The sequence below is a fragment of the Scyliorhinus torazame genome, chromosome 7, assembly GCF_047496885.1.
Source record: "Scyliorhinus torazame isolate Kashiwa2021f chromosome 7, sScyTor2.1, whole genome shotgun sequence".
Classification (NCBI taxonomy): domain Eukaryota; kingdom Metazoa; phylum Chordata; class Chondrichthyes; order Carcharhiniformes; family Scyliorhinidae; genus Scyliorhinus; species Scyliorhinus torazame.
In genome coordinates this window covers 238,081,600-238,097,950 of record NC_092713.1, presented here as the reverse complement: position 1 = coordinate 238,097,950, position 16,351 = coordinate 238,081,600, and the positions used below count along the sequence as shown (strand labels likewise).

The 16,351-nt window shown below is 48.1% G+C and overlaps 1 protein-coding gene across 6 annotated transcripts in view; it reads right to left on the bottom strand.

The window, feature by feature from the left end:
• Window positions 1-2,821: 2,821 nt before the first annotated feature.
• Window positions 2,822-16,351, bottom strand: part of simc1 (SUMO interacting motifs containing 1) — a 160,346-nt gene continuing 146,816 nt past the window's right edge. For all 6 annotated transcript variants that reach the window (XM_072512175.1, XM_072512174.1, XM_072512173.1 and 3 more), the window contains 2 exons: window positions 13,081-13,168; window positions 2,822-5,395 (listed from right to left, as the gene is read on the bottom strand). In XM_072512175.1, coding sequence (XP_072368276.1) covers window positions 5,172-5,395; window positions 13,081-13,168 — 312 coding nt within the window. In that variant the 3' untranslated portion in view covers window positions 2,822-5,171. The remainder of the gene's footprint in view (window positions 5,396-13,080; window positions 13,169-16,351) is intronic.

Below are 16,351 nucleotides of genomic sequence, written 5' to 3'. Positions count from 1 at the left end.
GGGACACCACAATGTATTCACTTTTTTCCAGGTCTAATTTATATCCCGAAAAGTACCCAAACATTCGGAGAAGCTCCAGTATACCCCCCAGCAACTCTCTCGGCTCTGACACATACAATAATAAATCGTCCGTGTACAGATACACCCGATGTTCCAATGTGTGCAGGGGGTCGGGGCTGAGGGCGTTGGCAACAGCACCGTTCCCGATAGCCCCAGGTAAATATTCTGGGAGTCCGGTGGTGGTGGCAATGCTGAAGATTTGGAGGCAATTGAGGCAGCATTATTCCCGTCCACACCCCCAAATTCCTCAGCGCGCTGGCCAAAGTCTCAATCGCTATCGTAAATAACAGAGGATCCATAGGACACCCTGCCTAGTCCTTGGTGCAGAGCAAAATACCCAAAACTCATAGTTTGTGCGGACATTTTCCCTTGGTTCCCTATACAATAATCGTACCCACTCAACAAATCTTGCCCTCATCCCAAACCGCTCTGACACCGCAATCAAATGCCCCCACTCTAACCGATCAAATACCCTTTCTGCGTCCAGCGCAACCACCATCTGTCTTCTTTCCCTCCGCCGGCGTCATAATCACATTTAACACCCTCCTAATATTCAAGAATAGCTGCCTCCCTTTCACGAACCTCGTCTGGTCCTCCCCTATCACCTTTGGGAGGCGTCCCTCCAAACTAGGCTCCAGCACCTTCACCAATATCTTCGCATCCACATTCAGTAGTGATTTAGGTCTGTACGACCCACACTCCGTTGGATCCTTATCCTTTTTCAGCAGCAAGGAGATCGAAGCCTGTCCCAACGTCTGTGGCAACACCCACTTCCCTGTCGCCTCCTCAAACATCCCCACCATCAGCGGCCCCTAAATTTCTTATACTCCACTGGGAACCCTTCCGGTCCTGCCATCTTCCCCAAAGTGCATCCTCCCAATTGCCTCCTTTATCTCCTGTTCCCCTACTGACCCCTCCAATGTTGCCCTATCTTCCTCCCCAACCTCAGGTACTTCAGACAGTCCAGGAATTTCCGTATCTCCCGGTCCTCCCCTGGTGACTCCCAAACATCCTACTGATCTGGTCCGGGGCTACCACCATTTTCCCTATCCTATCCCACAGTTGGACAATTTCCCTCCAAGGTTGGCCTGCCCGCCTTCTCCCCATACTCATAAACAGCTCCCTTCGCCCGCCTCAATCCCCCAGCGACCTCATGTCCAATCTCCACCCCGGCCTCTGCACTGTCCCCTTCTCCAAGACCATGTCAACCCAATGCGGCGCATGATCCAAAATTGTTATCGCTTAGTACTCTGATTCCTCAACCCCAGCCAACAGCACCTTCCTGCTACAAAGAAATCTATCCTTGAGTAAACCTTGTGGACCGAGGAGAAAAACGAAAACTCCACTCCCCCCCCCCCCCCCCCCCCCGGCCTTACTGGGTAAGCGAGTGGGGCTGCGACCTGTCCAGCCTTGGCTCCTGCACCAAGTTACAGCCTCCACCTACTATCAGCTTGTGCGAGTCCAAGTTAGGAATGGCCCAGCATACCTTCCTCATGAACCCTACATCTTCCCAGTTGGGACCATACACACTTGCCAACGCCCCCAACCTTCCCTCCAATGCCCGTCACTATCACATACCTACCCCGCTGGTCCGCCACTCCTCCATCTGGAACATCACTCTGTTACTAACCAAAACCACCACACACCCCCAGCCCTTCCTGAGCCTCACCTGATATTTCATCCTCAAATGAGTCTCCTGTAACATAACCACATCAGTCTTTAATCGTTTTAGGTGCACGAACACCCACAACCTCATCACTCCCACTCCCCATTAAGTACATTTTTAAACAAATATTTTTCAAGTCTATTGTCTCTTCAGCAGTTCATACCACCCATATATTTAGAGATGCCCAGGAACTCCTTTGTGAGGATAGTGTGCTTTTCCAGATTAATGCTATGACAATGTTAAATAGTCCAGAAAGCTTCAAACGCTCAAGGTCCCAAATAAGGAAATCTTATTTTTCTCCCACTCCCACACTGTAGACTGCAGAGACCTAGACATTTGGGTTCCTATGGGATTTTAGTAAGGTGTCAACTTTATACTGTTCAAATAAATAACTGCAATAATTGTGTACATGTTCCTCCAGGGAAACTTAAAAAAATCACAAACTGTATGGCAATCTTTAGTTGCCACTTAATTGTAACTAGAGCCTTTTGTTCTTGTAACAGTCTTTATTGAAATGAAATGAAAATTGCTTATTGTCACAAGTAGGCTTCAATAAAGTTACTGTGAAAAGCCCCTAGTCGCCATATTCCGGCACCTGTTCGGGGAGGCTGGTACGGGAGTTGAACCGTGTTGCTGGCCTGCCTTGGTCTGCTTTCAAAGCCAGCTCTTCAGCCGTGTGCTAAACCAGCCCGACTGTGCAGCACTACTGCATATATTCAGACTGAACACTGGCTGTTGAAAAGAAAACTCCATACCCCAGTAACTCCCACCTAATCTTTTGGACACTAAGGGGCAATTTAGTACGGCCAATCCACCTAACCTGCACATCTTTGGACTGTGGAAGGAAACCGAGCACCCGGACGAAACCCACGCGGACATGGGGAGGACGTGCAAACTCCACACGGACAGTCACCCAAGACTGGAATTGAAACCGGGTCCCTGGCGCTGTGAGACAGCAGTGCTATCCACTGTGGCACCATGCCGCCCATATATTTATACATGTGACAGACTTGTCCATCGATAACGTGCATATCTTCCACAGTGCACATTTCACCAACAAAACATAACAGGAAACCTTTGTTTTAAAATACCAAGTGTTTTTAACCAGTTTTATTTTGTTCTCTTTTAGAACCTTTGCATTCCCACCAATTCAAACTACAGTGCATTGGAGGTACAGAATGACACACCATTTTGTGTCATTGTTTTTTAAAACACTGGTGAGGTACTGCTGCAAATGATTCATTTATACAGTTACTTCTATACAGAAATAGGTGAACTTTGATTGAATTAATTAACTACCTTGTTAAAGGGCTAGTATCAGCAAAGATGTTCAGCACACCTCTTTCAGCTTAGAGCCTTTGGTGTAACTAGACAGATAAGATAAAAATCTCTACCAAAATCTGCAAGGTCCCACATGAATCACTCAGGATCCATACAGCATAGGTCATTGGGTCCATTGTCTCTTTGAAAAAGGGCCCCGCTCCCATTTCCTTTCCCCACAGCACTGCAAAACTAGCAGTAAGGCACTTTTAGTGGCTCTAGTTTCTCACAGGATTGTCTCTCCATGTCCCTGTATGGCTGTCACACATTTTCTTTACTGATGTACTCAACCTTTTTGTTTTATCTTTTTTAAGCTTAGAGTAAGCAGATGATGGCAGCCAATGAACAGCAAATCCTGGTGCAACAGTTCAGCCAAACTTATTTACTGCTCCTCGGTCCCCCAGTACCACCTACCTTCCCCAGTCCTCGGTGCTCCATATGGTACAATGACCATCGTCTGCTCATCAGCATGTGTTCCCTAGCATTGCCAAATAAGGCATAGTGGAAATGACAAGTGAACACCTGTGAAAAACAGGCCCAAGGACCAAACCCCAATCCATGCATGCACTCCATCATATGAGTTACTAAGCTTTCAAGCTCCCTTGTATCAAACTAATGGACTATGAACAACAGCATTTTCAATGGCCTGTGAAACTGGCTAAGGTCACTGCATGTTACCAAAAATGAATTATCTTCTGACAGATACGACATTGAATTATTATTACATACATACATTACATTAAATAAACATGATGTGGAGATGCCGGCGTTGGACTGGGGTGAGCACAGTAAGTCTTACAACACCAGGTTAAAGTCCAACAGGTTTGTTTCAAAGACTAGCTTTTGGAGCACCTGAGGAAGGAGCAGTGCTCCGAAAGCTAGTATTTGAAACAAACCTGTTGGACTTTAACCTGGTGTTGTAAGACTTCTTATTAAATAAACAAGTATGAAAAATACAAAACTTAGGATTCTGGTAACTATTTCCTTGAATTAGTTTAAATTCAATTAATTAAAAATTGTAATAGTGCAATATTATGTTACAGTAGAACCCTCGTTGTCTGCCATAGTGGGGGAATCACCCCTCTCCCCAGAGTACAATGGTATTTGGTAGACAAATAACCAAGTTATTTCAGTCTTACTACAATATATTGGTATAAGTAATGAAAGAAACATTGTGGAATTTCATTCTGTATGAAATAACAAAAGTAGTAAAGCAGTGAGACGATATCTCACGGAAGGTCTTGTCTTGCAGAAAATAAAGGAGCACAGACAATGGAAGTTCCACTATCGTATATGTGTATGTAATAACCCTGTAGAAATGAAACCTTATTAAAGTCAATTTTAAAACGTGACACATTTGAGGAATAATAATAAAATTGTATTTAAATTCATAAGGTTAAAAGAACATTCTGACAACATGAATGGGAGGCATAAAATTCTGGGTTAACCACTCCCATTAATGTGAAATTTGGTTATATTAAATTTTAAATAAAATATTTATAGAGAAACTGCTGTGACATACAGCAAATGATTAAAATTACAAACAAAAATTATCCGATTCCAAAGCAACAGAAGCTACACGTGATGTGAATAGCCACGGTATAAACTCAGGTCAACCTTGAATTTGTGTGGAATGTTTGAATGGATCATGTGAAGATAAGAGACCCTCCCAATTCTATTCCAAGGAATATGGTCTTAGCCTTTATCCTTTATGACACCTCTTCCTTTCCCCACCTCACAGGTATAGAGTTTCACTTCAAAACATTTTGCTGAAGTCCGAAGATGACTGAAGTCTGCATTTCAGTATCCAGCTGAAAAGCACCAAAGCAAAAAGAAATACATTCAGTGGTGATTATGCCCTTGTGTGTTGCGGTGAGAAATATAGTTCAATGTAAAAGTAATGAAATCAGATAGAGGTTTCTCTGTTCACCAGTAGGTTTGCATGGCTGCCTCATAATGGCATAAATCCTAATGCGTTGCGTTGCACGTATGTCGAAGAACTGAGAGCTTGAATTGCCTTTCAAATTCCAGATGGTACACAGCTTTGTGCAAGAGATGTGTGTTTGTTGGAAGTAAATCTTGGGTCATATCTATAAAATTATCTGTTTACAATAAATTAAAACAGCTATGTTCCAGTTGCTGCACATAGAAGTAGAGCTTTCAGTAGATTGATCTGTTCTTCTAGTTGTGGATTCAATGGTGGTCCTAAATCACTGAGTACTCGATTGTAGAATTCCTCCATATCCGTCTGAACTTCTTTAGCAGTGATCTCATCATGAGTAGTGAGCACTGGAGGAGTGTCCGCCAGAACATATTTTACCCGTTCTGAGATTGAAAGCCTCAGGTGACCTAAAGAACATGTTCAAGAAAGATAAAAGAAAAAGTGAGAAATAGTCTCAGTTCAAAAGTCAGGACGTAGAATCAGTACACAAAAGTGTGAATAGGGATTACCTTTGCGGTAATCGTAGTGCTTGACAAAATATAAAGCAGGAAATTAGAGGTGCACAAAACAAGGGTAATGCAATAATGCTGGGGGTCTTTAATCTTCACACGGTCTGGCCAAACCAAATTGACAAAAGGGAGGATGAATTCATGGACTGCATATGAGAGTTTTCTAGAACAAAATGTTGAGGAACCAATTGGAAACAGAAGAGTTAGACAGACTCGGAACTGTAACTCTGTTTCTTTCCCCAAAGATGCTGCAAGAGCTGCTGGGTTCTTTCAGAATTTTCTGTTTCTATTTCACATTTCCAGCATTTTTGTGAATTACCTTTATAACACCTAAACATCCATGAAGTAATTGAAATAACAGACATAATAAAATTACTTCTTCGATTGGTGTAACATTACACATCTAAAATAATTATTTACTGTTTGAAAATGGTAAATTTACTGCAAGACTGTTAATTCTCATTGTCACAGTATTTAGGCAGGGCTGCTGCTTTGGGTGCAGTCAGAAAATGTTGTCTAACTGGTTCGGTTTGGCTGCAAATTTTCACAAAAATAATTTGCATGTACAGAATCACAAGATCTGCCATGAACCAGTACAATCAGGCAGCATAATAGACGGTAATCATTTATTTTCCTTTCAATTAAGAAGTATTCCGTTATATATAAAGATTAATAATCTGATGCTGTTTTATTAATACAACTGCAACTGGTACATTCCAGTGGTTATGTTCCATGCAAGCCTCTCGTCACTTTTCTTCATCCAACTCCATCAATATATCCTTCTATTCATTTTTTCAGTGGTGTGGTAGCATGTTCCATATTCTAACCATTCTGTAGATAAACACTCTTCTCCTGAATCTCGTATTGGCAAATATTATTGGGGCTATCTTATATTTATGGCACGTGTTCTAGTCTCCTCTACAAAAGGAAATATTTTCTTTACATTTATCCTATCATGCCGTTTCATGATCTTAAAGACCTCTCCCAGATCACCCCCTCAGTTCTCATTTTACATTGGTCCAGCTGGTTGCACCCAGATTCGACCTTTGGAACCTGCGCATAAACAAATAGAAACTTTGTCTGTTTATGTTTTTCATATCTAACATGAACCAGGGGCGCGATTCTCTGACCCCCTGCCGGGTCGGAGAATTGCCGGGGGCTGGCGTGAATCTCGCCACCGCCGTGTCCCGAATTCTCCGCTACCAGAGAATCGGCGGGGGCGGGAGTCGTGCCGCGCCGGTCGGCGGGCTCCCCCTGGCGATTCTCCGGCCCGCGATGGGCCGAAGTCCCGCCGCTGTCAACCCTCGCCAGCCGGCGTGGATTGAACCACCTACCTTACCGGCGGAGGCAGACGGCGCGGGCGGGCTCCGGGGTCCTGGGGGCGATCTGGCCCCGGGGAGCGCCCCCACGGTGGCCTGGCCCCCGATCAGGGCCCACCGATCGGCGGGCGGGCCTGTGCTGTGGGGGCACTCTTTTTCTTCCGCCTTCGCCATGGTCTTCACTATGGCGGAGGCGGGAGACCCCCTCCACTGCGCATGCGCGGGGATGCCGTGAGCGGCATCTGACGCTCCCGTGCATACGTCGCCCGCCGAAGTCCTTTCGGCGCCGGCTGGCGTGGCGCCAAAGGCCTTTCCCGCCAGCTGGCGGGGCGGAAATCACTCCGGCGTGGGCCTAGCCCCTCAAGGTGAGGGCTTGGCCCCTAAAGGTGCGGAGAATTCCGCACCTTTGGGGCGGTGCGACTCCGGAGTGCTTCCTGTCACTCCATTATGCCGGATTCCCCCGCCCCGCCGGGTAGGGGAGAATCCCAGCCCATTTCACATTTGAAAATGAGCATAAAACGACTGGTGGCGTCTATGAGGGAGTAGGTTGCACATTTGGTAGCTCCCGTTTCGGTCGGACTTTTGGACCTGTTTTTTGTGCTTTTGAGCCCGGAACTGTAAAGCAATAGTACTCAGGCACTGAACCCATACAGAGTTGTATGGACTTAAGAAGCCGGAGGGACCGTAAACAGCAGAAGAAGTGGTCAAGCAAGGGCACGGTGGAGGCTGTGAGAGAGACCAATATGGTCGATGGTCAGAGCAAGGCGCTGACAGCCCAGCCCAGCAACTGCTACACGCCATGCAGGAGGGCGTTTTAGCTCTGAAGCGCGATAACTTGGAGCCGCTCCAGAAGTCGATGGACCAATTGGAAAAAAGGCTGGATGATCAGGCTGAGAAGCTCCAGAAGCTGCAGAAGATGGTGGAGGAGCAGGCCAACTTTTAAACGGTGGCGGACGTGGAGATTCTGAGGTTGAGGGATCAGCAAAAAATGCTCCTGGAAAGGCTTGAGGACCTGGACAACAGATCTCACCGGCAGAATGTAAGAATTGTTGGCCTCCCGGAGGGGGCTGAGGGGCTGGATGCTGCCACGTATGTGGAGGGTATGTTTCAGAAGCTGCTGGGGAACGAGGTGTTCCCTCGCCTGCCGGTGGTGTACAGGGCACACAGAGTGCAGGTGAGGCAGCCGCGACAAGGGGGTCCCGCACGAGCGATGGTGGTCCGGTTCCACAGGTACCTGGACAAGGAGCGGGTTCTGCAATGGGCCAAGAGCACACAAAGCTGTACTTGGGACAATAGCACCTGCATGTTTACCAAGACCTGAGTACCGAGGTGGCCAGGAGGAGGGGAGGCTACAGGCAGGCGAAGGAGATTTTGTATAAGAACAAGGTGAAATTCGGGCTGCTTTTTCCGGCGCGACTGTGGGTTACGTATGAGAATCAGCACCAATATTTCGAGGAACCTGAGGAGGTGATGGACTTTGTTAAGAAGCAAGGGCTGGCCCTGAGCTGAGGGCTCTTGGACTCATGGTAGAACTTTTAAGTCTATTTTGTTTCTCTCTCGCTGTGAGAGATGCCTGCATGCTTGGGACCGTTCTTTCTGTTTTTTCGGCCTTTTTAGGTGGATGTATTTTGGTTGCGATGTGTCTTTATTGTTCTTTTTCGTGGGTTCCTTGAATGTTTCCTTTTTGGGTTCCTTGTTTGGTTGGAGTTTTGGTAGGGAGAAAATATAAAACAAGAAAATAGTTAAAAAGATGCGGTTCTGATGGGGGTTTCGGGGGAATTTGTTGCAATCTTTTTCTGTGTATGGAGGGGAAGGGCTGAGAGTGCCTGGTACCTCTTATCTCTATTTGTTTGATTTAAATTGCACTATTGTTGGGGATGTTTCTGACTTATTTGTTTACGCAGGACTGGTTTGGGGAAGTGGTATGGATGGGCCGGGGGGAAGGGAGCCAGGGAACAATGGGTGAGAGACGCGCTGGCGCTGAAGCTGGGAGCCACTAGGCTAGCTGGGTGGGCTAGTCAACGGAAGCCAGGTGGGGAGTGTTCATATAGTTCGATTAGAGCAGGGGTTAGGTGGTAGGACGGTGTTGCTGGGGGGGGGGGAAGTTGATCTGCTGACGAGGATGGAAATTGGACATGGCAACAGTGGGGAGGTCATGGGTGGAGCCGGCCAGGAGGCGGGCCAGAGGATGCGCGACTCATGGCTGGGGGGCTGGCCAAGGAAAGGGGATGGCTGATCGGCAAAGTGGGGGGGGGGGGCGAAGTGCCCCCCAACCAGGCTGATCACCTGGAATGTTAGAGGGCTAAACAGGCCAGTGACGAGGGCGCGTGTGTTCGCACATTTGCGGGTTCTGAAGGCGGACGTAGTCATGCTGCAGGAGAAGCACCTGAAAGTGGCAGACCAGGTTAGGCTAAGGAAGGGCTGGGTTAGTCAGGTCTTTCATTCGGGGCTCGACATTAAGACTAGGGGGGTTGCGATCCTGATTAATAAAAGGGTGGCAGATTTGTTTTGGTTAGGGGTAAGCTCGAAGGGGTGAGTAGTCTTGGTTAGTGTGTATGCCCCTAATTGGGACGATGTGGATTTTATCAGGAGGTTGCTAGGAAAGATCCCCGACTTGGACTCGCGTAAACTGATCATGGGCGGGGACTTTAACACAGTCCTGGACTCGAGCCTGGATCGGTCGTGTTCAAAAACGGGCAGGTTGCCAGCGATGGCAAAGGAACTGAGAGGGTTCATGGAGCAAATGGGGGGAGCTGATCCGTGGAGATTTAGCCGGCTGGCGGCGAGGGAGTTTTCGTACTACTCCCATGTACACAAGGTGTATTCCCGAATTGATTTCTTGGTCATGAGTAGGGACTTGCTGGGCGGGATGGTGGAGGTAGAATATTCGGCAATTGCCATATCGGACCATGCTCCGCACTGGGTAGATCTACAGATTTGTAAGGATAGCTTTCAGCGTCCACAATGGAGGCTGAAAGTTGGATTGCTAGCGGACGAGGTGGTGTGTGAGAGAGACTCAGGAGATGCATGCAGAATTACCTGCAGGTAAATGATACCGGAGAAGTTTCAGCAGCAGTGCTCTGGGAGGCACTGAAGGCAGTGGTGAGAGGGGAGCTGATCTCAATCCAGGCTCATAGGGACAGGACAGATAGGGCAGAAACGGACCGACTGGTTAAGGAAATTTTACGGACGGACAGGAGCTACGCGGGGTCCCTGAGGCCAGAGTTACTCAGGAAACAAGAGGCTGCAGGCCGAGTTCGGGGTGCTGACTACAGGCAAAGCCGTAGAGCAGCTTAGAAAGGCAAAAGGCGCAATATATGAGCATGGGGAGAAGGCCAGCAGAATGCTCACGCAACAACTAAGGAAGAGAGAAGCGGCTAGGGAGATAGGAAGGATTGCGGATGGGGAGGGAAATCTGGTGGGGGACCCGGCAGGGCTGAACAAGGTGTTTAGGGACTTTTATAGTAAGCTGTACACTTTGGAACCCCCAGGGGACCGGAGAGGATGAGACAATTCCTGGACGGACTGACCTTCCCAAGAGTGGGTAGAGGGGTGGTAGATGGACTGGGGGCCCTGGTCAGGATCAAAGAGGTGTTGGGGGGCCTGAAGGTCATGCAGTCGGGTAAAGCCCCAGGGCCGGATGGGTATCCGGTGGAGTTTTATAAACAGTTTGCCGAGATAGTGGGGCCGTGCTGGTCGGGGTTTTTAATGAGGCAAGAGACAGAGGGGTTCTACCCCCGACGATATCGCAGGCCACTATTTCGCTTATTCTGAAACCGGATAAAGACCTGGAGGCTTGTGGGTCTTACAGGCCAATCTTTTTGATCAACGTAGACGCTAAGTTACTGGCCAAGATCATGGCGACTAGATTGAGGACTGTGTTCCGGACATAATTGCGGAGGACCAAACCGGATTCGTAAAGGATAGGCAACTGGTGGCGAATCTAAGAAGGCTGCTTAATGTGATTATCATGCCCTCGGAGAGCAGGGAGGCAGAAATAGTGGTAGCTATGGATGCGGAAAAGGCTTTTGACCGGGTCGAGTGGGACTATCTATGGGAGGTGCTGGGACGGTTTGGGTTCGGGGAGGGGTTCATTGACTGGGTTAGACTGTTATATCAGGCCCCAGAGGCTAGTGTAAAGACGAACAGGACGACATCAGATTATTTCAGACTGCACCGTGGGACAAGACAGGGTTGCCCTCTCCCCCCACTGCTGTTCGCGCTGGCCATAGAGCCCCTGGCAATTGCTCTAAGAGCTTCAAGGGACTGGAAAGGGCTGGTCCGGGGGGGAGTGGAACATAGAGTCTCATTATACGCAGACGATCTGCTGTTATACGTATCGGACCCAATGGCGGGGATGGACGGTATCATGGAAACCCTGAGGGAATTTGGCCGGTTTTCAGGATATTTACTGAGCGTGGCTAAGAGCGAGTTGTTCGTAATTCAGGCGAGGGGGCAGGAGAATAGGCTGAAGGGGCTGCCGTTCAGGCTGGTAGGAGAAAGCTTCAGATACTTGGGGATACAGGTGGCACGGGACTGGGGCAAGTTGCATAAGCTCAGCCTATCCCGACTGGTAGAACGAGTGAGGGAGGAGGTTCGGAGTTGGGATGCGCTCCCGCTGTCACTAGCGGGGAGGGTGCAGACTGTTAAGATGACGATTCTCCCGAGGTTCTTGTTCATATTTCAGTGTCTCCCCGTTTTCATCCTGAGGTCCTTCTTTAAGAGGCTGAATAAAATGATCCTGGGATTTGTCTGGGCGGGGATGTCCCCGTGGGTGAGGAAGGTGATGCTCGAAAGGAACAGAGGGGAAGGGGGGCTGGCGTTGCCGAACTTCAGCAACTACTGAAGCCCTATAGTGGTAGCGGCTCTTCGGATCTGGGGCCAGTGGAGGAGGCATATAGGGGAAGTGAGAGCATCGGTGTGCACCCCAATCTGCGGCAATCACCGATTTGCCCCGGGGAATATGGACGGTGGGTATCGACTGTGGCGTAAGGTGGGGATTGTGAGGGTGGGTGATCTGTTCTTGGACGGGAGCTTCCCGAGCATGAGGGCGTTGGAGGAGAAGTTTGGGCTGGCAGGAGGGAATGACTTTAGATACTTGCAGGTGTGGGATTTCGTGCGCAGGCTGGTGCCGTCCTTCCCACGCTTCCCACCAAAGGGGACGCAGGACCGGGTAGTATCGAGGGGAGAGGTAGGCGAGGGTAGAGTCTCAGATATTTACAAAGAACTAATGGGAGCAGAGGATACACAGACTGAGGACCTGAAGCTTAAGTGGGAAGAGGAGCTCGGGGGCGGGGGGGGGGGAGGAGGAGAGATGGAGGACGGTATTTGGGCAGAAGTTCTGAGCAGAGTAAACATGACCGCAACATGCACCAGGCTCAGTCTGATCCAGTTTAAGGTCGTGCACCAGGCCCACATGACGGTGGCCTGGATAAATAAATTCTTCGATCTGGAGGACAAGTGTGCCAGATGCGCCGGTGGGCCGGCTAATCACGTGCACATGTTCGGATCGAGCCCTAAACTCAGGGGGTACTGGCAGGGATTCGCGGGCATCATGAAAACTGGGGTGGTAATGAGTCCTGAAGTGGCAATCTTTGGGGTGTCAGAGGACCCGGGAGTCCAGGAGGCCGACGACTTGGCCTTTGCTTCCCTGGTAGCCTGGCGATGAATACTGTTGGCATGGAGGGACTCAAGGCCCCCGAAGACCGAAGTATGGCGAATTAACCGTGAGCGGGGGGCGGGCGGGGCTTGGGTAGAGTAGAGTAGGGGGTGGTTTAGGCAGGTCCTTGCGAGAATGGAGTTGTGGTTTGTACTATGCGTTATTTGCTTTTCTTTTTTGTACAGTACTATACAATGTCATTGTTTTATATACCAAAAATACCTCAATAAAATTGTTTATTCAAAAAAAGAAAATGAGCACAAAACCAGATGTAAGATAAGAGAGCCATGGGGAAGTCTTTATCCAAGTGCACAAAATTATGTTAAGCTCCCATTATATAAAATACTATAAAATACATAAATTTTATGTATGAGGGCTGACTTCCACTGACAAATCCAAATATTATTGGCATGATCATTTCCAGGTTTACATTTGTGTTGCCATCAGATGTCTCGTTCCGTTGAGCTACCTATAAATTAGTCATTTACAGTATTAGTAGTGTTGGATGTGACCTCTGGTGTCTTGAGGACATTATTTAGTAACATGAACATTATTAAGAGACACCAAAGTGAACTCTCAGAAACAAAAGTATTTTCTTGGCTTACGTTTAGTCACCTCTTGGTAGCTCAGAAGCAGTAAACAGAGAAGGTTGACAAGTTCCTCCCAATATTGCCATTTGCTTGAACAATGCTCCTGAGAAAATAATAATGTTGAATATATGACACAGGCAATCGCACACCCTCAACAGGTTCTTCCTAGCAATAGGTACATTAGGAATAGGAGTTGTCCATTCAGTCCCTTGGCCTGCCCTGCCATTCTATCAGATCATGTCTGATCTGCACCTCAACTCCATTTACACACCTTTGATCCAAGCATCCACAACCAACAAAAATCTATTGACCCTAGTCTGAAAGCTCCAACTGTCCCAGTATCCATCCTCTTCTGGGGGAAAGAGGGTTGCAAATTTCTATTAACCTTTGTGTGGAAAAAGTGCTTGCTGATCTCACCTTTGAATGGTCTAGTTTTCATTTTCAGATTATGTTTCCCTGGATTTTGATTTTACCACCAGGAAATGGTTTCTCAATACCCACCTTATCAAATCTTTGAAGCATATTTCACTTTTAGCAGATCATCCCTCAATCTCCTATACTCAAGGGAATACGAACTAGGTTCATACAATCTGCCTTCATAATTAACCCTTTAGGTCTTGTATCATTCCAGTTATTTTGCACTGCACCTCCTTCAAGACCTTGGTGTGGTGTCCAAAACTGATGCAGAGCTCCAGAAGAGTTCTGAGCAAGGTTCCACAACTGAAGTATCACGTCTTCCTCTTTGTATCCCAATCGCCGTAAGATAAAGACTAATATCTGATCAGATTTTTTTTTTTTTGTTATAAATTTACAGTACCCAATTAATTTTTTTCCAATTAAGGGGCAATTTAGCGTGGCCAATCCACCTAACCTGCACATCTTTGGGTTGTGGGGGTGAAACCCACGCAGACACGGGGGAATGTGAAAACTCCACATGAACAGAATCCGGGTCCTCAGTGCCGTAGGCAGCAGTGCTAACCACTGTGCCCCACGTACCGCCCCTATCCAATTAGATTTTTTGATTGCTTTTTGTACCTTCCTCTTAATTTATTTAGTTGGACTACCAAATGTCGTTACACCTCTCAGTTCTTCATTTACCATTTGGAAAATATTACAATGTATTTTTCAAGGCTTTAAGTGGATGACTATTTGCCGGTATTGAATTCCATTTGCCATAGTGGTATATAATTTTCTGGTTGGAATTAAATGTATGAATTAACTTAATATGGGGCTCTCACCAGCTCCTTAGCTGGTGGGCGATACTCTTGTCACCTCTTTTTGGGAAGGCCCGCTAAATTAAGTTCCAATCAGACACTTAGCTGGACAACATTCAGCATTTGCTGGGAGCAGGGGCAGAAGTCCCATCTGCCAAAAGCTGCTGGCAGCTGTTCATGGAATGGCTGTGTCCCTGAATGCATTCAGAAGTCCAAGAACATTGAGGGGCCCAGGACAGGGATAAGTGTTGGCAGGATAGGGGCCATGGGGTGGGGGTTCAGCAGCAAGGGCAGTGGGCCCCCCTCTTCATGATGTCAGTCCCTTGATCACCTTTGAACAAAGGAACCCCCATCATGAAAGTCCCCAAGCGACACGGTTTGTTTTTTGGGCATTAATTGCCCACTTAGGGACCACAATTGGCGGCGGGGAGAGAAGACTTTCTCCAATCCTTCATCCCACATACTTAATAGAGAAAGGGATGGTGGGATCCCCACCAGCCTGATTACATGTCCCTGCCACCTAACTCGCTATGGGGGAGGGCATTAAATTCGGCCCAATTTGCCTGTGTGATTTTGTACTTTTCAGCTCCCAATTGCACTATTTACTGTCCCTCCTAATTTAGTAGAATTTGGTTTTAACAACAAGATTGATCCCATACCAACTCTTTGCTTATTCCTATAGGGAAATAGGGAACAAAATATTCTGGGCAGAATTTTATGGGTGTGTGCCGTACTAGGCAGTAGAACCACTAAATGTGGGAATTGATCGGGTGGAACAGAGGAAAGAGTCCCAGGGCCAGGTCATTCGGATATTGCAGGAGATGGTGGGGAGCACGAGGAGCAGCTTACCTCGTTGGCAGCCGAGAATGGAATGATGCGGGAAACCCAGATGCGGCTAAAGGAGAAGGGGAGGATCTGGAGGATTGCTCCCAGAGACAAAATCTAAGAATCGTGGGGATACCTGAAGGCATCAAGGGTGAGGTGGCAAGGCAGACAAGGAGGTGCACCTGACAAGGCAATGAGCTGTGGGTGTACCAGGACCTAGGTGCGGACCTGGCGAAGAGGAGAGCCAGGTTCAATCGGATGAAGGCTGTCCTCCTTAAGAAGGGGATGAAGTTCGGGAAGCTGTACCCGGCCTGCCTCTGGGTAGCTTATAACGACCGAGAACATTATTTTGGGACACCAGAGGAGTCAATGGAGTTTTTAAGAGACAATGGACTGGCAGGAGAAGGTGGACATTGAACTGTGGAGGAGTGTGAAGAGGTTTGTCTTTTCTGCCTTTTTATTGCCTTTTGTTTGTTGGTTGATGGAGAACTTCTCTCCTTTGAGATATTTTGTTGGGTTTGCTGGCGCGATGTTGAGAATGAGTGCGCCTTTTTTCTTATTCCATTGTTGTTTGGTCTATGGACGTATGAGAGCGCGGGGGTGGGGTGGTAATCAGTGGCCCGGGGGGGGAGGCTCAGGTGCCTTGGGTGGGAGCTGCCAGGCTAGCTGGGCGGGCTAGTTAACGAGAGCACAGTGGAGCGTGGCCAGATGGTTAGCGTAGGAGAGGGGGATGGGACTATCAGGGGAAGGAGGGGGAGGTGGGGGGAGGGGGGGCTGCTGACAAAGATGTGATTCCTGTGACGCAGCAAGAAAGGGAGTGGTGACGGTGGGCACCCGAGGCTGGGCCTGGAGAGTCGCGTGACATGGGACGAGGGCTGGCCAAGAAAGGATATGGTTGATTGGCAGGTGAGGGGGGGGGGGGGGGGCGGGTTACTCCCTGACCAGGTTGGTCACCTGGAATGAGGTGGATAGAAAACTGGTTGGCAGAGAGGAAACAAAGAGTAGGAATTAATGGGTCCTTGTCAAATTGGCAGGCAGTAACTAGTGGGGTGCCACAGGGATCGGAGCTCGGACCCCAGCTATTTACAATATATATTAATGATTTGGATGAGGGAACAAAATGTAACATCTGAAAGTTTGCAGATGATACCAAGTTGGGTAGGAGGGTGAACTGTGACGAGGATGCAGGGATTCTAAAGCGTCATGCAAGAGTGCCTTTAAGAATTGAATGTTTAAGCAATGTACCT